This window comes from Rhipicephalus sanguineus, chromosome 2 (genome assembly GCF_013339695.2).
Source record: "Rhipicephalus sanguineus isolate Rsan-2018 chromosome 2, BIME_Rsan_1.4, whole genome shotgun sequence".
Taxonomy (NCBI): Eukaryota; Metazoa; Arthropoda; class Arachnida; order Ixodida; family Ixodidae; genus Rhipicephalus; species Rhipicephalus sanguineus.
This window is the reverse complement of record NC_051177.1, coordinates 88695012-88716577: the sequence shown is the minus strand read 5'-3', so window position 1 is coordinate 88716577 and position 21566 is coordinate 88695012. Positions and strand designations below refer to the sequence as shown.

The following is a 21566-nucleotide window of genomic DNA, read 5'->3' as shown; positions in this document are numbered from 1 at the left end:
TATGAGAGACGCCATAGCGGAGGGCTCCGGATAATTTCAACCGCATGGAGTTCTTTAACGTGAACTTTAACGCGCACTTTAACGGGCTCAGGCATTTCGCCTCCATCGAAGCGCGACCGCCGAGGCCGGGATCGAACCTGCGTATTTCGGGCCAGTAGCCGAGCACCGTAACTACTCAGCCACCGTGGCGGCAAATTATGAATAATGTCGTGTCACGTGGTCGTGACGTTGACGAAGGCAGTAGTCGGCGTGTTCAAGACGAAACTCTTTATTCGGGCGAACTTGTGCCCATGAAATGAAAAGTTAAAGTACAAGCAATACACGCTGTGCACTGATAGCGGCAAGCACTGTCGTCGATCGTCGGATAACCTGATCTGCAGTAAAACGCTTCGTCGTTTATAGATGTGCCATCGAACATTCGAGACTTATCGCTGGTGGCCGCCTTAGTTTCTGAATAAACTCCACTGTTCGCGTTTTCGCGCTCAAACCTATCAGAAGATTCTGAAATAATCTGGAAGCTTCCCAGAAATTCGGGCGTGTTTTGCGCAAGACAGTGGTTGTACGTGTAACGGACCGGTTACATAAAAATAGCAGAAGAAGCGCGCGTGGCAATACGAAGGGCAGTGCACTTCAACCTGAACTTCAGCCATAATAGTGACGGAGGACTTAAGCAACCAAAGCAACCTGCATATGAGAAGAGCTGTGAACTGCTTGCTGTGAGCTGTTATGTGTTTGCTGTTATCTGATATAGCTGTTGATGAGATAACAGCAAAGCAAAAAGCATACAAAAAGGCTTAAAAGAAGATATTTGCTGTTGAATATCATTAATGGGGAGAACGGGAAACAAAAAAAGTGATTTCATACACACTGTATTATATAATGACGCGAGCATCGTAACGGATTATCTTGCGTGGCATAGCAAATCAAATGCCTCTACACACAGTTAATCTCATAGATTTTTGCATCTACTCTCTCTCTCTCTCTCTCTCTCTCTGTCTAACTTACGCGACGGTTATCGACCTATCCTTCGTTATAAGACCGTTCTTAGACGCATCCGTCAAATGCTCGAGACATTCTTTTTTCAGAATTTGCCAAGATGTTTCAACAGGGAGATCCAAACGTACGCGTACCACTGGCAAACACCTCGATTTGGGCGTTCCTGTCCAGTGGAAAATTTTTTCCCTCCCATGATTACATGACCCCGATATGGCGACTTAATTGCGCGCTGCCGCGACTGAATACGGCCGCCGCCTGCAGCAGCTGCAGTACACTGCGGATATATGGACGCCGACGGGCATTCGTTTGTCCGGTGTGTCAGGCCTTCTCGAAAAAAAAAGAACGAAAACAAAAGAAAAACGCCACTATACAGCACTCAGTCGGGCTGGGCTCACTGTGACCACAGCAAGGCCACACGCGGAGCGAGCGCGGCAATTTATATACAGAAATGCACGCGCAGCGCGGCGTTCGGATTCCCGCGCAACGCATTCCTCGAGTCGCCATTGCTCGCGAACGGAACGAGTGTGAGTGTGAGGCGGCCGTTTGGCAGATACGGCGGTTGCAAAATAAAAGCGTCGCTGTTTTTCACGCCCTGCGGCGGCAGCGAGCCAGCCAGCAATCCTCGTACCTCGGCTTGGCTTCGTAACCTGCGGGCGGCCACCGTGCGAAGCCGATTTGGAACAGTGCCCACAGCCACTATATAGCGTTCTCGTTACGCCGCTGGCGGCTTCTCCTGAGAGCGTATCCGAAACAAAAGGGCAGTCAACGGCAAGACTGGACAGAAATTCTGCGCGGCCTTTCTCCCTCTCTCTCATACAGGCTATAGGACACGAGTAGTGAGAGTGAGGAGGAGGGAAGGCGGCCCGAGTAGTTGAGTGCCGTGTCTCCTTGGGAGCAATTAGGCCGCGAGAGATTAATTGAGGCGCCGACGAGTCTATCTTGATCTGAAGCCGCGTCGAATGAGCAGCGAGCCGTTCTGAGGTAGCGCGTGTATAAATGTACAAAACGAACGAATACAGCGCAATGCGACGCGATCGACCGATTTAAGCCTCCACAAAGCCTGCGGCGCGACACATTGATAGGCCGACTGCATCACGCTCTGTCTGGTCCGTGGACACTTGTGACCGAGCCACGCGACGTGCTCCTGCTGGCGACACCAACCACGCTCTCTTTATTTGTAAGAACGCGCGCGACGCATCTGATGAAGACTGGTATATCGCAGCGCTCAACAACTTACCTTCTCTCCCGAAGCCTGCTGTCTCTTCTTTTTCTTGAACCTGTATATGTTTTCAAGCTCCCTCGTTTAATTATACAAATGTAATAATAATAATAATATCTGGGGTTTTACGTCCCAAAACCACGATATGATTATGAGAGACGCCGTAGTGGAGGGCCCCGGGAATTTCGACCATCTGGTGTTCTTTAACGTGCACCTAAATCTAAGTACACGGGCCTCTACCATTTCGCCTCCATCGAAATGCGACCACCGCGGCCGGGATCGAACCCGCGACTTTCGGGTCGGCAGCCGAGCACCGTAACCGCTATACCACCGCGGCGGACAATTATACAAATGTAGGACAAATGATAACATTAATGTGTCACCTTTAAGTTTAGTACACCGGCCTTAATATGAGCGAAATAATTTGCTGCCTTCTTTCCTCCCCCCCCCCCCCCCCCATCTCCATCATCTTTCGCATTTTTGATGATTTCAAGTAGGCACATGAGAGGCAAGGCCACTACAAAAAGCGGCATTCATTTTTCTTTTTCTCGAGTTGTGAGGTTACGTCTAAAATTTAAACTTAATTGACGGTTCGTTTTGTTTTTTTTTCTTTCGTTCGTTCTTTCACTGCTGCATTCACTTCCTGAGATAGTAAATTCAAGATCACTTTCACGTGAAGCAAAAAAAAAACATAATAAGAAGGAAATATCATCGGCACAGTTGCAGGAAATAGACGGTCGTATCTACCGCGGCTCGCTTGTCACTGCAATCCTGCGACAGATGTATACACCACCACAGCGTTCCGAAGGCAACGCAACCGTATGGATGTCTTTTATTTTTATTTATTACGCGCGCGCATGCTCTTTCTGTGCGATTACACAGTCACGCATGCTGAACAAAGAGCCTTCGTTGAGACCATCGTATAATGATATATCATTCATATAAAGCCTGATATTACTTTGCTGCACGTGATGCGTACCACAAACAGACACAGTTTTGCTTTTATATTTCCGGTATGCTATAGCACGTCATATACGGCATCGAAAACAAATCACCCAATATGAGACCTTCGCCATCCTATGCGACCTTCGACAAAATCCTGTAACCGTGGGATTAGAAATGCATCCGATTTAAGCTACGCTCACACAAGGCAATGAGATGTGATCTACAACCTGTTTGAAACAAGCGTTCGTCAATTCACCGCTTCAGATGCACGCGAACCGCGATAGAGCTTGCGTACACAAGACGGATTCAAATTAATCTAATCTGCGCGACTCGAAGTAGCACGGTCGCGAGTCATAGTATAAATTAGGCTATATATCAGGCCGCAGGACGGTGCGCTTCGCTACAAGCACTCAGATTAGCTGGAGCGAGTCGCAGGCGTCCCACTTTATCGAATGCGTGCAGACAGCCGCGTTCGGACAGTTATTTCTCGCGTTTAATCTCTCCATCGCAATTATGCGGGTCGTGCCCGCTTTTCACCGCGCAAGCACTGCCGCAAAACGCATTTGACGAGCCCGAAGGCTTAATTATATCTATCGCGCAGCGCAGTTTATTCGTCTAACGAACTGAAGCACAACCGCGAGCGAATGCTATGTAGAACGTATTAAAGGTAAACATTCGGCAGAAGTCTGCCTGGTTGGGTGAAAGACTAAAGACAAAAAGAGAAATCTCCAACCAGAACGTGTGCTGTGAAAACTGCACTTATGCACTGTGTTTTGGCGAAAAGATATGAAGAAATCAAGACAAGCAGCATTTCGAGGTACTGGCCTTTTGAAGGCAGCACCAAGCAATGCATAGTTGTTTGCCAGGGGCGTAGCCATGATATCATGGCTACGCCCCTGGCCATGATATCATGGCTACGCCCCTGGAACGTAACCGCTCCACGACGTTTTCGCTACCGCATCTAATGTCTATATGTAATAATAATATCTTCAGTTTAGCGTCCCAAAACCACGATATGATTATGAGAGACGCCGTAGTGGAGGGCTCCGGAAATTTCGACCACCTGGGGTTCTTTAACGTACACCTAAATCTAAGTACACGGGCCTCAAACATTTTCGCCTCCGTCGAAAATGTAGCCGCCACGGCCGGGATTCGATCCCGCGACCTTCGGGTCAGCGGTCGAACGCCATAACCACTAGACCACCGTGGCGGGGCTAATGTCTATATGTAAGCGCCTTTCTACACAGCAGTACGATTATACGGCACGAGTATATATACAGTAAGGTGACACTCGCAAATTAGTGTTGCACTGCTGAGGATTTGAGGGAACGAGCTCACTGGCTGGTTGGCTATGACGACTGCTGCTGCCAGTCTCAGCAGGTCAAGTTTTTCTTCCGCAAAGCTACTGTACGTGGCCGCCTTTGAGGGGGATGCGCAATATTTATGATCCGGGTTCTACTATACGCTTACTGAAACTGGTTCATGATCTTACAAACGAACGCTCTGAAAACGACCTGAACTTGATTTCACAGCACGTGGCTTGTATACCGTGTAAGGTTCTTGCGTTTCAGTTAGTCAAACATTTGATAGCTGGCTTAGTCCAAGATATAAAGGTACAGGCTTTAAACATGAAAACTCCTAGCCCGAACCCCTGTCCTTCCCTTTTCGTTCCGCATTTTGTAAAAGGAAAGCTAATCACGAACTACCCAAACCTAAGCTTCCCGGAACCATTTTCGCGTGTCAAAAGCATCCGCAGTGCAAATTCGGATTAAAGACTTTTGCTGCGGTCACCGTAATACAACTCCTTACTGCGCGCGACGCACCACACCCACTGTTCCGCCGTACTCGTCCACGCTGTTATGTGCAGCCACACGTAGAAAAATTCGCAACACAGCTGACCAGGCTATCGCGTCGAATGAGTGTAGCGTATGATGTCAAACGTCACTCTAGGCGTCTGCGCGAGGCAAGGAGTATCTAGAGAGCATACGTCCGGCGCACGTTACTTCCTACACGTCGCAGTTGCATTGTTATTACTGTTATTCCTGCTCCATCTGACAGAACTCGTAGAATGCGTTGAATCTTTGTACCTTACACGAACCAGACGAGAAATCGGTATCGATCTCTCTTTACTGTTACTACTATTCAATTCAGTTAAGAGCCGTGTAATCGTGACTAGCTTTACGCCCGTACCTGGACATTCACGATCTTATACACACGTGAAAATAAAACAGAAACTGGGATAAAGGAAGAGCTGGGAGGACAGGCGAGCCGGGTGGATTGTTTGTAGATGACTTGGAAGATAACTGTTCGGAAAGCGCGAAATCAGGCCGTCAGCAAAGACACGTGAACAATGAGCGCCAGCTGATCATAGGCAAGTATTTCGTTGTTTGTAAAACAGCGGCGTTTAAACGTGGCACTGGGTGAACACACTGAAATTACCCAACTTGGGAGGACCCGGAAATAACGTTTTGTAAGTAAAAAAAAAAAACGAATCAAACCGAGAGGATAGAAAGAATAAAAAAAATGAACGGCTAGTATTGCGGATCACGCTGACGTTGCAACAACACGAAAGTGAGGGCGCGTACATCGCTATTATTGCGTGACGTTCGTTGTAAACGATTCTTCGCAAGAGCGCAGTAAACGGTGTTGCGACGCCAGTCAAGGTGCGGAGAGGAGGACGATGTGCACGGCCGTCCACTTCATTCCGAGAAAAGCGTTCGTCCAGTTTGCACGGAAACGCTTGACGGGCCGTTTTGCGATTGAGTGCTCCGCGCCAAAGAGACGGCGAGAGAAAAGAATAAAGAGAGTGGACGACAACGAGTGTGAATACGAAGGAAGGATCTTGTATTCTGTCAGGAAAGAGCACACATGCAAGCACGACCGACGTGTCGAGAGGAAACAGACAGGGCGGCCATGACTATGGATGAGTTCGAAGAGGAGAGGTATAAGAAAGAAAGAAAGAAAGAAAGAAAGAAAGAAAGAAAGAAAGAAAGAAAGAAAGAAAGAAAGAAAGAAAGAAAGAAAGAAAGAAAGAAAGAAAGAAAGAAAGAAAGAAAGAAAGAAAGAAAGAAAGAAAGAAAGAAAGAAAGAAAGAAAGAAAGGAGCGAAACAGAGCAATCGCGGCGGCGTCCTGTGCTGTGATGTCGAAGCAAACAGAGAGCAAGACGAAGGGGAAACTAGAGAAATGGAAAAGAGTAAAGAACAATAAAAGAAAAGGAAAAAAAGGTAAAGGTATGGGATAGATAAGGAAATACAGAGCACTGCTCTGCCACCTTACGAAGTAGCGAGTCTCGCGGCAGAGATCTAGCTTTCCAGTTAGGACGGCTTCAACGCGCGCAGAGGCCGATCGCCGCCGTTTCGCTTCCTCGCTCTTCTTTCGAGGCCGCGTGGCCCGGCTGGAAACGCGGAAACGCCGGGGAAATAGCGACCGTCGTGCGCGAGGATGACGGAAATAGTCGCCTCCTCTGTCGCGAGCTAGGGCGAAATCACGATCGGCGCGAGTTTTGCGAGAGCACCACGACTGCAGCACGGGCGCGCTTGTATCGATGATTGACCGGTCAGCGACGGCGCCTTCGTCCATGTTCGACGCGTAAGACATGACAGAACGGCCTGCTTCGCGCAAACGGAGCATTTTGGCCAGTTTCTCTATCCTCTTTTTACGCCGAAGCTGTCTCAGTCTAACCTGTGCCGTAGTCGTCGTCGTCGTCGTCGTAGTAGTAGTAGTAGTAGTAGTAGTAGTAGTAGTAGTAGTAGTAGTAGTAGTAGTAGTAGTAGTAGTGATATTAGTAGTAGTAGTAGTAGTAGTAGTAGTAGTAGTAGTAGTAGTAGTAGTAGTAGTAGTAGTAGTAGTAGTAGTAGTAGTAGTAGTAGTAGTAGTAGTAGTAGTAGTAGTAGTCATCACGCAGGTCACGTGACAAGAGGGGAAGTGAATAAAGAAGTAAATAAAACGAAATGATGATGATGGCGATGATGATGCCTTAAGTGATAATGATGATTATTATCATGGCTGTGATGATGATCATGCACGCTTCCCTGTCCAACGGCTTTCACGGCGTGGAACTGGCTGAAATTTTTTTCTTTCTTTCTCTTCGGGTATGAAAAGCTCAATCTAATTTCTGGGCTCTTAAGTGGCAAAACGACAATACGACTATGAGGCACGCCGTAGCTGTGGACTCGGCATTAATTTTGCCCACCCGCGGTTCTCTTACGTTCACCCAAGTCTAATAAGTACCCAGGTTTCTCGCTTGGCTGCCATGGTCGGGTGTCGAACCCGCGACCTCGAGCTTAGCAGTGCGGCAACTTAGCCCTCAAGCTATATCAGGGCGACTGTTATGAGAGTCTGCGCTCGCATCCCTGCGCGGTGTACTGTGGCTTCTTCTTTTCGCTTGAGTGCGAAATCGGATAACTGCAAAGAGAGAGACAGAGAACAAAAGTGCAGAGTAGCTGGAGAAGGGGACCACTGACAATCATTTTTGGGGTTTAACGTCCCAAAACCACGATATTATTATGAGGGACGCCGTAGTGGAGAGCTCCGGAAATTTTGACCCCCCGGGGTTCTTTAACGTGCACCTAAATCTAAGTACACAGACCTGCATTTTCGCGTCCATCGAAAATGCGGCCGCCGCGGCCGGGATTCGATCCCGCGACCTTCGGGTCAGCAGTCGAGCACCATAGCCACTAGACTACCGTGGAGGGTTGGACCAGTGACATCGAGAGAAGAAAAGCGAGCGTCGTGTTCGCTCGTTTCTATGTCATGTCGTGTTCAAGCTATGAGTGAGCTTTCTTACGCAGTGCCCGTTGTAACGATGCGGATTCCGATATATAGGTTCCAGCCGTGCGTCGACGTTTTTACTTGTGTCGCGTCGCCGCGGTAGTGCAAGGAGCATTAATGAAACATGATTTGCATGAAGGCTATCCACTCACTGACATAGTCTTAGCGACGTGCCTGTTCCGAATGGCTATTGATGCTTATCTAGTTCATATCGTGCGAAGGTCGGCTATCGAAAAGAATTCGTGACCTTTCGGGCGACGCCGCGAGCACTGGTGACAGGTTGAAGCATCGACGAGAGACAGAGGAAGCTTGATTATCTGAATAATCGTGGTTATATGAATGATAGAGCTACTCCGAGCAGAGGCCACCCGCACCATTGTCGATTCAGTGAAACCGACTACGTACTCTTTGTCCCGTGTGGGTGTGGCGTGAGCCAGCCACTAGCCACAGGGAAGTCTAGGCCTTGTCAGATATCGGAGCGAAGTGGTGAAGGCCGGTGTCCGCATTCCCAAAGAATGTGTGCACTGCATGTTGAGGTCCCTTTCTTCTTCTTCTTATAATGAAATCAGCGATAATCATACGACTCCATGATTTGAAGCAAATGTGTGGAAAATATAGACCTACACGAAACAGGTAACGAACGGATAAAAATTTTTTTAACTTACTGGTAGCGCATTGGTGTCCTCAAGTCACCTAACCCGAAACATCGCGAGTCATCGTCGATGCAAACTAATGCTACATATGTGTGCTAGGAAACTGATTGTAACCTGGGCATTTCCCATTCACATACCATGCATGCACTAAAAAGGCACAACCGCTGCTTTAAGCGCATGCGAGGCATTTAGACCATAATTTGCTGTATACCACGCACCATGCTGTGGTAGTAGTCAAAACTTTATTTTACTCTACGGTATTAGGGCAAGGGTGGTTTGGTACCCCTGTCCAAGGCCCCACTCGCTTGCGCAGCAGAGAGTTGCACAATTTTGTTCGACTGTTCAAGTTTCAGCATGCTTCACTACAAATCTCATTCGACTGTGGGACAGCTCGCGTGATGCTATATACATCTGGAATGGTGGGCATGACAGTTGTTTTCTTCGGGCATCGGAATTTACGATATACTCTAATGTAAGGGTAGACGAACAGGCATGTCGGTTAAGTTGGATCATTGGACTACCTATATACATATGAAATAAAATAAGAAGGAACAGGAAAGAACTTACTTTCCTGCCACTTCTTGTCTCACTTCATACATAGATCATCGCGCTACTAAGCCAAGACGCAACGTATAAGCCGCATGCATGCCTTAAGTGATTAGAGAGCGTCAGTAATCAATTAAGGAACGCTTACTCACCTAGTTGCATACAGACAATGCTAAAACTTTCGCCACTATGATGTCGCGCTAATCGCAATGCTGAAGTGAGTGGCGTGAAACGCACGCGAAAGGAGGCAAACCTCGTACCGCAGCGCAAAAAAAAAAAAAAAAATGAACCTCATTTCTGTACATTATAGACATGCTTATACCTCCAGCCATATTGAGTAAGTCGCGTAACTCGAAAAAAAAAATAATAACTGATCCGGTAAACGTGCCAGCTTTGGAATGGAAAAGTCCCACCTCGTTATATATAATCGACGAAGATTATTTAATTGACTCCGAAGGCTCCGACTGCTTAATTCATTCCATCAGAGAAAATATATAGTAAAAATAACATGCGCCGATCGCCTATAAGTGTATCGGTCAACAACCACAAAAGTGCGCCGGGTATCCGTTATCGCTTTCTGAAAATTACGCTCATTTGGTTCCTCGTGTTTCCGAAAGGAATGCGTAGTTTCCGTTGATCTAATCACAGAACGAGTGTTAGGTGATAAAAAGAGAGAGAAAGGGGAGAAAACGCTCCGCAGGTATTCGGAATGTGGTCAATTAGCTGATTAAGCGTGTCTATTCAGGTACAAGATGCTAAGATTCGACTTACGAAAGTGTTCTCGATGGATACACGGAGACTTTCCTTTTTTTTTTCCTCCCTCTGGGCTTATTATAGTCCTGTCGCCGCAGAAGTTCTTGCGACATGTTCGGGGGGGCTAGCGTTCTTTCTTTTTTTCCTCAAGGAACTGATTTAGATATAAGTGGGGCGGATATAGGGCATCGATTTCCCGGCGATTGATTTCTCTTCATTTCCTCATGAGTGCACGTGAGCGTCTATACGGGCGTACATACGTAACAGAAGCGAGGAATTTTCACGCCAGATGATGTCGTGCTAAGACTGTGGGCGATATAAAGCACGAATGAAGCCTCGAATAGAAAACAAGCATCTGTGACAAGGGACCCACTATGGAAATAAAGAACCTCGTTGAATTTTGCGAATCGTACATGAAATAGAACACTTCGATCTGTGCGTATACGATACGAATGAGCGTGGCGCTGTGTGACGCTCATGAGCGTGGCGCCGAACAAAGCATGTACACGAGGAATAGTAAACGTGCCAGAACACAAACTGCGTAAGATTAAGCTGGGTCCGATTCTGGAAATGTTGAAATCAGTATTCCTCCGACTACTACATTTCACTTATATCGAAAATAAATAGTGAGAATTGAATTCAAAACAATGGATGCATCTAAACGTAAAAGTAATAAAAAAGGACGCGTTATGAAACGCTAGGGCACGCACACACGAGGGAAAAAATAAAGAATTCGTGCATTGGCCGCAGATGAAATAAGTGTAATAATCTCTCTCGCTGACCAGAAGACCGTAGGCTAAAACAACGAATGATTCACGACTATTTTTGCCCCTTTGCAATCAGATGCAGTGTTCTAATGGCCTCCTGTTTCTTTATTTTTTTATACGTTTTACCTTACTGCTCAACTGTATATTCAAATCAACCGTCATTTATCTGCTTACTACCATTGTAAACCGCAGTGTGTTCTTATTTCGCCTTTAGCTTATGATGGAATGTTTTGTACAGCACACGATTATTTAAACCAGTGTAAGGTTTATAGCGTTTACTTAATTTTGTGTGTTCAGTAAATCAGAGTACCCCCCCCCGCCCCCCACCGCCCTCTCCCTGTAAGGCTCCGCGTGATTTCCGGGTAAATAACAAAGGTTATCAAAAATATGTGTAGCAAAAGAATTTTTTAGGGCCGAAGCTCCTTAAGGCGGCACCCGTTCGTCCCTCGTAGTTGTCGTAGTCGTAGTGCGTAACCAGTCGTAACGCTAGTACCAGATCTTGACCTCCAAGGTGGTGCCGGTGGGAGATTTTTCCTGTGCGTTGTTGAACAATAAAAAATTCGCAGCGTGCGCGTTAACTAAAAGCCGAATTCTTCTGTCTCTCATTCCCCATTAGCAGCCATTGGCATGTTCCAGTAGGAAACGTTAGTAGAAGTAGAAGTGTAAGTGTTAGCTAAAAGCCGACTTCTTCTGTCTCTCATTCCCATTAGCAGCCATTGTTTACCTCCAAGATAGTGCCTGGTGAGATTTCTCCTGTGCGTGATTAAACAATAAAAATTTTGTTCAAAACGCCGCTGATTGATGAAATAAACCAACGAAAGGCGCCAGATGTTTTCTAAAAGCAAAACGAAAGAACGCCAGATGTTTCTAAAGCAAAACGAAAAGACGCCAGCTGCTTAACGAATGACGCCAGATGTTTTCTAAAGCAATGGTTTTCTAAACAATGAAAATTCACAGCGTACATGTAAAATTAAAGTGAGCTGCAAGTCGTCATAACTCATCGAACCTTTCGTATAAACGCGCCCTATCTCACGTCGGTGATGATGTACTGGGCAGAATTCACGGAAGATTCACGGTTTACCGATGAACCTCCGCAGCTTCGCCCACTCATCATATTCACTCCGTGGATATGCTGTGATTTTTTTATGACATGGGAGCCTGTGTTTTCGACATTTGCGAGATAATTTCAATAGTGACCGAGTGACTCACGCGTTGTTGCTTTTTCAAACGTTTCAGACGAGGAACGCCAGGACATCGATTGCTGCAAGTACGCGCCCGAGGAGAGGCATCCGAACTGCTTGATCATCGACGTGCCACGTGACGATCCCTTCTACAAGTTCTTCAACCGTAAATGTCTCGAGTTCGCCAGGGTCCTCGCCGGTCTCAGGCCATCCTGCACTCTCGGTGAGCGTCGAATACCGCTATACGATTTAAGCACCCCCTGTGATGCAGCCTGTTCTAAGCTGTGGACGCAATTTATTGTATAGCGCCTGTGTTTGTCCCCCTTCGTCTTGTCCCGTCTTCACAAGCATCTGCACTAAACTCTTAGGATATATCGTACCAACAGGGCCAGAAGTGAGTCCTTTCTGAACGCAATATATTGGGCATGTATGGCATTTGGGTCCGAGCAGCTGTATTGAAGTCATGGTAAACAACAATAGGGTATTTTTATGTAAGTTTTAACTGTTTCTACGTGTACGTTACGAGGTGAGTAGCCGTCACAACGGAAACATATCCGCCCTTTCTTTTTCTTTTAACGCGTTTCCCCTTTCCCAGGGCAGGGTAGCAAATCAGGTAACTTCCCTGCCTTTATTTGACTTCTTCTTTAAATAGCGTTGAAAGTTAAGCGAGTTGGTACGGGATCATCTTCTAACAGAATGTGCAGCAGGAATGTACACAAATACTCAAAGAAAGAAATAGGAGACATACGAGCGCAGCTCTCTTCTTTCTTTCTTTCTTTCTTTCTGTCTTTCTTTCTTTCTCTCTTTCTTTCTTTCTTTCTTTCTTTCTTTCTTTCTTTCTTTCTTTCTTTCTTTCTTTCTTTCTTTCTTTCTTTCTTTCTTTCTTTCTTTCTTTCTTTCTTCCTTCCTTCCTTCCTTTCTTTCTTTCTTTCTTCCTTCTTTCTTCATTTGTGTCCTGTCCTGGTGATCAGCTTGTTAGAAGATGTCTCTTTCTCTCTCCTCTCTCCTCACGATTCTTTATTATAGCTGCAGTAAGCGTTAATGAAAGCACATAGTCATCGATAGAGTTTATGTGTAAAGCTTGTGGACCAACAAACTTATTTTAACGTCCATGCAACCTACACAACGTAAGTTTTTTTCTCCATCAAGCATGCGTTGACTTGTTTTGTCTTTATTTAGTTTCCTTATTTGTAATCCTCGTGTATACAGGTGCCATATTAGTGCACTTCCACGCCTGAACAACGCCCTTTTTATTGCAGGTCCACGGTCCCAGATGAACATCATTTCGGCATACATCGATGCTGGATTCGTGTACGGAAGCACCCAGGAAGTCGCCAGCCGATTGCGCGAGTTCTCCGGAGGTAGGTGTCTCCGCCCCCCCCCCCCCCTTTTCCTCCCTGATCGAGGTCGTCGTACGTATATACGTCTCGTATGTGTACGATTCGGCCCGGCACTAAGTTGGCACGCCCATGATAGAGGGCTATACAGCACCCCCCGTTGCGCGACCTCGCGAACCGCAACTGGGGTGGACACCGTAATCGAAGACACCTCTCTGGCGCGGCTTGCTGCCGTAGTATACGATTGTGGCGGTACAAACGCCAACGCCGATTCGTATCGCTGATTTGTGTCGCTTCTTACGTTCTTTTTTTTTTACCCTCTCTCCTCGAAACAAGGACGCATGAAGACCACTCCTCTATACCGGGACTTGGGCCTCAAGGACCTGCTGCCCATGAAGACGGTCGAGGCGGACGTTGGCTGCATGGCGAGGCCCAGGAACCTATACTGCTTCGACGCAGGCGAGTGCACAATGCCGCCAGTCACCTCTCCTCCTCCCTCCTCCCTCGCCCTTTCTCTCCACTTCCTTAATTCGCCCTATGCGCACGGGTGTGAAACCATCATCATCGTCGGCGGTGGCCCCGAACGAATGCCGGCCGCCGCCGCCGCCCGCATTGCCGTTCCATTCTGACCACCATTGCGCCTTGAGCCTGACACATCCGAGTTACACAGACCTCGAGCTTGTCAAATCGATGACGCCTCCTCGTTGAACCCGCGTACTACCAATCTAGAAGCATCAATGCGATACACTTGGCGCGTCGCCGACGTCGCTTTGGTCGTAATGAAGCTGCTAAAAGGAACACACGCAGGAAACAGACAAGGACGTTGTCTTGATGAAGACGGGATGTCAGTTGTCTCGCCGACAATAGTGGGGCATCGTACACTTAAAAGGAGACGGCGTCTGTGTTAAGGGATACACAGAGGTTAAGCCTGCAATGCGCAGTAGCCAGTCAATGAAGCTTCAACAGTAGGCGGCGAAGTAGCCTAAAAGTTTTTAACGATCGATGTAAGCGAATCAAGACCCTGCACAGCCACGTCAGAAGAGCCCGGTTTACGAAATTGAATTGTCTCGTCAGTGCCAACAATGACAGGAGGTGGAAAATAGAAAGGCACCTAGGCAGAGAAAGATCAAACGAAACACGACGGTTCAATGATGCCGCCATTCCAAGTGAGCGATTTAACGCGTATTGCTGGCGAAAATTTCGACCTAATCATTCTCCTGCCGAACTATATAAGCCCAAGGTTACCGCATAGTACACGCGTTTGCCTCCAGCATCTCTCGCAAGTTTTCACTTGGCTGTCGGTGAGGCAACAATGGCTGCAAGAATAGCTTTGTTGCCCTGAGATAATTGCGGCCGGTTATTAAAGAACAGCCTTCATGCACCACAGTGCATTATAAAACCAAGGCATGGAACATTCGTACGCTCCTTGAACAACTTAAAGCGCGAGGTCGGTTTTTTTTTTTTTTTTGGTACAAGAGAATCACCTCGAGGAAGTACCATGCATGGCGCATATAGAGAAAAGTAGTTTCTGGTTCGCATTGCCCAGCTTATCTTCTGCAACGAAATAAAAACACAGCGGACGTTATGTCCAAACTATTAAAAGATAGCTGAACTGTGCATCTAGATATACCGCACTAATTTTTAATTGTGCTTCAAGAATCGCGGTTCAAATATAGTCAGCAATTGCTGTAGTTCATCTATACGCTCCGTGTCTCTCGTACTTCGACAAATGAGACAGCTGTGAGCGGAATCAAAGAAGTCCACGGACACGGTTCGTCCATTTTAGGACGATTGTGCTCCATTGCATAGGACATCCAGATTACCAGGGAAAGCGGCTTGACGAAAACAGGTTAAACCTCACTTCGGGCTTTTCTGCGTAGCTCCTGTTCCACGAATCGCACTGAAAATTGCTAAGTTCACATCATGAACGAAGGCAAGGCACGCTTACACGGACAAAAGGCAAGGGAACACTGCTAAAACCAAACAACGCACAAACGTCAACTATCAAGTGAAAAGTGCGCACAGTGGCGTAAAAGAAGGCAGACACGAAACTAATCTGCGCTTAGCCAGGGATGGCAGCGCCGCGTGTCAACCAGGCACACCTGCGAGTCTACGCGATAGATAACTGTTAAAGCATTTCGTTTCTTCTTTATGCAAGTTATGCGAAGGCCACACATGCGCTTCGAGTACAATCGATATGCTAACCCTCAACTATAGGACGCGTTTTTTCGCTCTTGTGTCCATAAATCTCCGAATTCGTCGAATCTTGGCGGGCATAGCCCCGACAATGCAACGAAAAATTAGACGGCCAAGTTCCGCTTAAGGACTTCTTATGCTCAACTAATATCTGAATTAGAGCACTGCACGGGCCGTGATTCTCGGACCGGGCCCGGCCCGGGCCCGGGCCCGGGACTCGTTCACATTTACCCGCCTGAGCCCGGCCCGGCGACTCAAAGCGAGACCCGGGCCCGCCCCGAACCCGAGAAAAAATTTCGCCTACCCGGCCCCGCCCGGCCCGATCACAGATTGGGCCCGACAGGGGCCAGAGCCGATAGGTGGCGTTGCCCGCACATATAGAATCGACCACAAGGCGTTTAAGTGGCAAACATCTACGCATGCTTGGCGCATGCTTCGCTAGCAAGTATACTTTAACCTACGGTACTTCCTTGTAAAAAGGGGCTGGCTCACCGTATAAACAGTTGCGCGGACATACTGGGTACGATTAACGTTTTTTCGGCAGTGGCATATACTGTACCTAATTTCCTAGGAATACAATTGGGATCATCAAGAGCGTTTTGTAGCAGAGACTGTAGGAACTTGTATTTATAAGTTCGTGACGCAAATCAATAAGTAAGGGAAGAGGAGTAGCCAGAGCCATGCATAGGCACCAACCTAGCCTTAAACACATCTAATAAAAAAAGAAAGAAAAGTGATGTGCAGCATCAGTCCGGTTTGGATAAGCAGTGCAATAAAAACAGAGGGGACAGAGAACAGAACGCTCTTTTAACTTTGTTTTTATTGCGCTTTCTCTTGAAATTTAAATGGACACGACAGTGAAACGGCTTAGATTGATAAACTGTACTCTGAGAAATCCAATGTCGTTGGTTTCACCAACAGGGATTCATTAATAAAGGGGAAAATCAAGGTCAAGGTTTCATCTTTAAATTTCGTGTCAAAATCTCCACGCGTGACAAGACGGCTTTCAAAGCGTATTTTTCGTATTTTGGCGACTTCGGCTTGTCGAAATTTCCTGAAGCTTCGCATGTTAGCCCCCCCCCCCCCCCTCGGAAGACAATGCACTTGATTCTTACCAATTAGGAACTGCGTAGGACCTAGCAGACGCCGTCAAAATCTATGACGCGTTTGATGCGGGAATTTTAAGGTGGCGTCACCAGGTGTAACTTCTTTTTGCGCGTTTTCTCCCTTCCCATGCGTCTTCTCGCGGCAGGCATGGTGATTTTGGAATTGTGAAAGAGTAATTTGCTAATTAGACAAAATCGTGTTTCCCTTTCGTGTCCCTTTAAAGCGTGCTGTAACGACAAAGTGCACCCTTCTGGATATGTAGCACCAGGCCCGTAGCCAGGAATTTTTTTTTTTTGGGGGGGGGGGAGCACTTGCTGATAACCTTGACTTTTTGAGAAAAACATTCGGGGGGGGGGGGGGCTCGGGCCCCTAGCCCCCCCCCCCCCCCCCCTGGCTACGGGCCTGTGTAGCACATATATCTTCATCATAGTAGCACCTTGCCACATCAAGATAGAGGAAAAAAACCAAATTTATAACATTTGTTATAAATACACTAACCTAGATAAAAATTATAACGAACCGCGTGCACCACGTGCACTTTGATAATACGTATAAGAAGCCGAATGGAAAAAAAAAAGAAACTATTTGTCATAGCATTCTCTTCATATGTCACACCACTGCTGTTATATACAGTCTAAGCTTTTGTGTCATAGTTTATGGTTTATTTGATCGCACGTTATTATAAAAAATTTAAACTTATAAAGAGTTTCCACTATAAGCACACCATGCGCCGTTGCATCACATGTCCTGCCGCGGTAAAGTTTCTTTCACTGCTTGCGCTAGCCGCAGAGCTGCACATCTGCCTTGCGAAATGTGAAGGCGTCGGCAGTCGTAGTTCTTAACTTCCACCACTGGAGCAAATTTAGGGTGTCTTTTTGAATCTCTGCAGAATGAAAATAGCTGTCAAGCTGATCCCTTCATTTCTCTCGTTCCCGAACGTTGTGCCACTCTTCAATATAATCTATAAATGCCTCTGAGGGCTTCATCCTTGCAGTTTTCAGCAGTTTTTGTTATTCACGGCTTGCACAGGGCGCTTTCTTTCATATTATAATGGTGTATGCCTTCCTAACGATGTTGTACCGGTAGAAGGTGGCCTACGCTGGTAAGGCTACACTGGGAAAACTGGAAGTAAGTGGACGAAGTGATTGTGGTATATCTTCTGGGTTCATTCCAGTTTGGCAATAAAGGTGCGAATAAGCTTCTCGACCAGTGGCGTATAGCAAGGGGGTGGCACATTGGGCCCGTGCCCCCCCCCCCCCTCCCCCAATTTTTTTTTGCCATAGCATACCGAGCACAACACAAAATGACACTCGACCGCGTCTGCCTGCCCGGCCCCCACTTCAGATCAAGGAGGTGCCCCCCCCCCCCCCCCCGAAAAAAAATTCTGGCTACGCTCCTGTTCTCGACGCTTACTCATTGGATCCATATGATTCGAGGTACGGGGACATCACCCGGCATAGAATTTGTCATTCTTATTTCAAGCCAGGTATTTTGTCAAGCTAATATACTTTGCTTTTAAACATGAATATACATATTTAATGGACTTACGCTGCTCCTGCACATTACAACGATGTTGTGGCAGCATCATGTAGCTCTCGCACTATATAGTGCAAGGGCACTATATAGTGCGAGACGCGCACTATAGTGCGGACACGCGGCCCGCGGACCTCTCGCTTGTGATCTGCGGCCCGCGCATGACTGTCTTCGTCCCACCTTTTTTTTTAATTTTCTTTTTAAGTACGTTCTTGAGCTATACAGGCATGACAGGTCTAAAGCATTTTTTTTTCGCGAGGCACCGCCTGCGTCTACCATGTGTTGATACATTACCGTGAAACAAAACTCTGTATTGTAGAATTGGCGTTCAGTTTTAGTCATTTTGGACATGGGTATCGATATGTTGGCGGAAACTTGCCGCCAAATACCCTTCAGAAATGACCCATATATGAAATTTTAAAAAGGTCTTTAAAATGGCAACGTTAGTTGACATCTGGTACAACCTATTATCTGGTACAACCTATTCATCTGGTACAACCGTAACGCCATAGATTCTGACGGCGTCTACTGGGATCTACGTAGTCCATAATCGGTAAAAATTAAGTACATTGACCTCTGAGAGGGCCATGGGCTTAACATAACAAGTTTCAAAAAGTTTCGTTGACCCAATGTCCCCAAAATACGACAAATACTGTTTGAAATCCGTGACGTCACGCTCGGAGATTTCAGCGCGAAATTTAAAAATGGAACTTTGCCCTTGATTTTCTCCTTAAATGGTGACACTAACTACATTTGAGTTATCAGAGTACACTTTATCATTCTAAACCGATCCATTGTATCACTTCAGTGTCCCTTTAAAAGCTGAGCAAAGTCCGAGCCCAGCCCGACCCGAGCCCGCCAGCTCAAACCCGGGCCCGGCCCTAAGCCCTGACCTTCTGTCCCGAACCCGGCCCGGGCCCGCCGTGAAAACTACATTACCCGGCCCGGCCCGTGGGCCGGGCCGGGTAATGTAGAAAACCCGGGCCCGTGCAGTGCTCTAATCTGAATAACACAGCGGCCTCTATAGTACAAGCGGCTGCAGCTGAAAGATGATGATAATGAACCTCTACCAACCAGCTCAACTTCTGTCGTTCTATGCTAATTTTGCATACTGATAATTTAAACGTACTAACGCAAAAAGTTCTCCAGGAGCCACGAATGTTGATTAGATTATATCGTATGAAAGCAGTGTAATACAGCTAGTCTCGCTTTCGTATCGGACAAACGTTTTTTGTTGCACGCAGGTGACGAGCGTGTGAACGAGCAGTTGTCACTGACGGTGATGCACACGCTGTGGCTTCGAGAGCACAACAAGATCGCCAAGGGTCTGCAGACAGTGAACCCACACTGGGACGACGAGACACTCTTCCAAGAGACGCGGCACATCCTCATCGCCGAGGTGCAGCACCTCACGCTGACCGAGTGGCTGCCTGCCGTGCTGGGACCCGACGCGGTCAAGAAGTACGGACTTACGCCCGCGACGCACGTAAGACATGTCACACGATCAATCAATCAATCAATCAATCAATCAATCAATCAATCAATCAATCAATCAATCAATCAATCAATCAATCAATCAATCAATCAATCAATCAATCAATCAATCAACCAATCAGTTAATTAATTAATTAATTAATTAAACCCTCAGTCAATTTATTTATTTATTTACCACTTGAAAGTTCAAGCGGAGAGCATGGCAACAAGAAAGTGAGCTCAACTAGGCTTCCCAGCCCATTGCAGTTTATCAGCATGCAGTGCCGGCATACATCCCCTGCGCACATAAATATAAGCGTACAAGATATATTATGCGTGTTTACCAGGGGCGTAGCCAGAAATTTTTTTCGGGGGGGGTTCAACCATACTTTATGTATGTTCGTGCGTGCGTTTGTATGTGTGCGTGCCTATATACGCAAGCAAAACTGAAAAATTTCGGGGGGGGGGGTTTGAACCCCCCCAACCCCCCCCCCTTGGCTACGCCCCTGGTGTTTACAATCATCCAAAAGAACGCAAAACAGTTTAGTGCAAATTTGGTGCGAACAAAACAAAGGAACAAACAATTTAATGAAAAAAAAAGAGAAAAAGAGACACTACATCGCATACAATTTTTATATTTGATATCTAAGTGGTCCTTAACGTTCGGGCTTCGCAATGTGGATTATTATTAGGATAATCACAATGATGATCCCGACCTGCGCATGATGCGTGCTATCCTCTGTCAACAGAGTAATGGCGACGGTTCTACCTCCCGTCCCCTCTCCTGGCGATTTCAGTGCGTACTAAGGTGATCTTTCCACCATATCCCGCCTCAGTCGCGACGGTTAAAAAAAGGGTTGAGTAATATGAAACAATGTAGTCTAGCCTGGAGAGGTGAAAAAGAATGTCCTGTCGCGCGGCGTATATTGTTAACCAAGACTGGGGGCAATTTTTTTTTTCCAAATGCCTTTCTTTGTTTTCAGCAGGTCAGTTAGAAAAAAGTTTCAGTTACAACTAACGATGGTCCGCGCAGGGTTACTATGATGGTTACAGTCCGAAGGTGAACGCTGGAATCAGGCAAGCGTTCCAGGCCGCTGCCTTCCGTTTCGGTCACAGTTTGCTGCCCGACATCACAGAGAGGTACAACAAATTCCACGAGAAGCTTGGTAAGTTTCCTCTATTATGTTTAAAAAGTAAACGGTAGACCAGGTGTTACGCTTATCTGTACCTTAGGCCACGCCAATCCCATGCCACATGCGCATTACAAACACACTAGGACTACACGAAGAAAGTAGAAGGATAGATGCCGACCCTGTAGAAATAAAATTACACAATTAAGCAAGGACAGCTGTCAGTGCATGGCTTGAGGCTACGTCTTTGAGATTGCGGCTAGTGCGATAGTACCTTGTAATAGAGTGATGATACACTGTCGGGCGTTCAAATCGAAGAAACGTCGCATAATTGGAACAACGTGCGCGCTGTGTGTGTGTGTGTGTGTGTGTGTGTGTGTGTGTGTGTGTGTGTGTGTGTGTGTGTGTGTGTGTGTGTGCGTGCGTGCGTGCGTGCGTGCGTGCGTGCGTGCGTGCGTGTGTGTGTGTGTGTGTGTGTGTGTGTGTGTGTGTGTGTGTGTGTGTGTGTGTGTGTGTGTGTGTGTGTGTGTGTGTGTGTGTGTGTGTGTGTGTGTGTGTGTGTGTGTGTGTGTGTGTGAACAGACCACCCAAAACTGCACATGCTTAGCGTTTAATGGTTCAGGTACGTTCTGAAAGTAGCAAGTTAGCTCATTCAGCTGTCCCTTTTGACAGAGCAGATTAGTTAGGGCCACCCGTTAAACTTTGCTTACATGCATAACACGTGAAAAAACGACAAGTCAGCGCGCGTTTACTGACTTGCCCTAGCGCTGTTACAAGGCCGGTAACTTACAGCTAAAGTGGTTGCTTGGGCGAGTTGGTACGACATATTGGAGGGAAACAGCGAGAAAGACAAAGGACCAGGCAGAGAAGCGTCAGCTCTGTTGTTTGTGTCCTTCTCTGCCTGGTCCTTCGTCTTTCGCGCTGTTTCCCTCCAATACGGTAACTTACGTCGTGCGTGA

The 21566-nt window shown here is 46.9% G+C and overlaps 1 protein-coding gene across 1 annotated transcript in view; it reads left to right on the top strand.

The window, feature by feature from the left end:
• The window catches only part of LOC119383338 (peroxidase-like), a 193382-nt gene that overhangs the window by 162131 nt on the left and 9685 nt on the right, over positions 1–21566 (top strand). Inside the window, 5 exon segments of the mRNA XM_049412480.1 lie at positions 11887–12054; positions 13091–13192; positions 13505–13627; positions 19249–19490; positions 20511–20643. Coding sequence (XP_049268437.1) covers positions 11887–12054; positions 13091–13192; positions 13505–13627; positions 19249–19490; positions 20511–20643 — 768 coding nt within the window.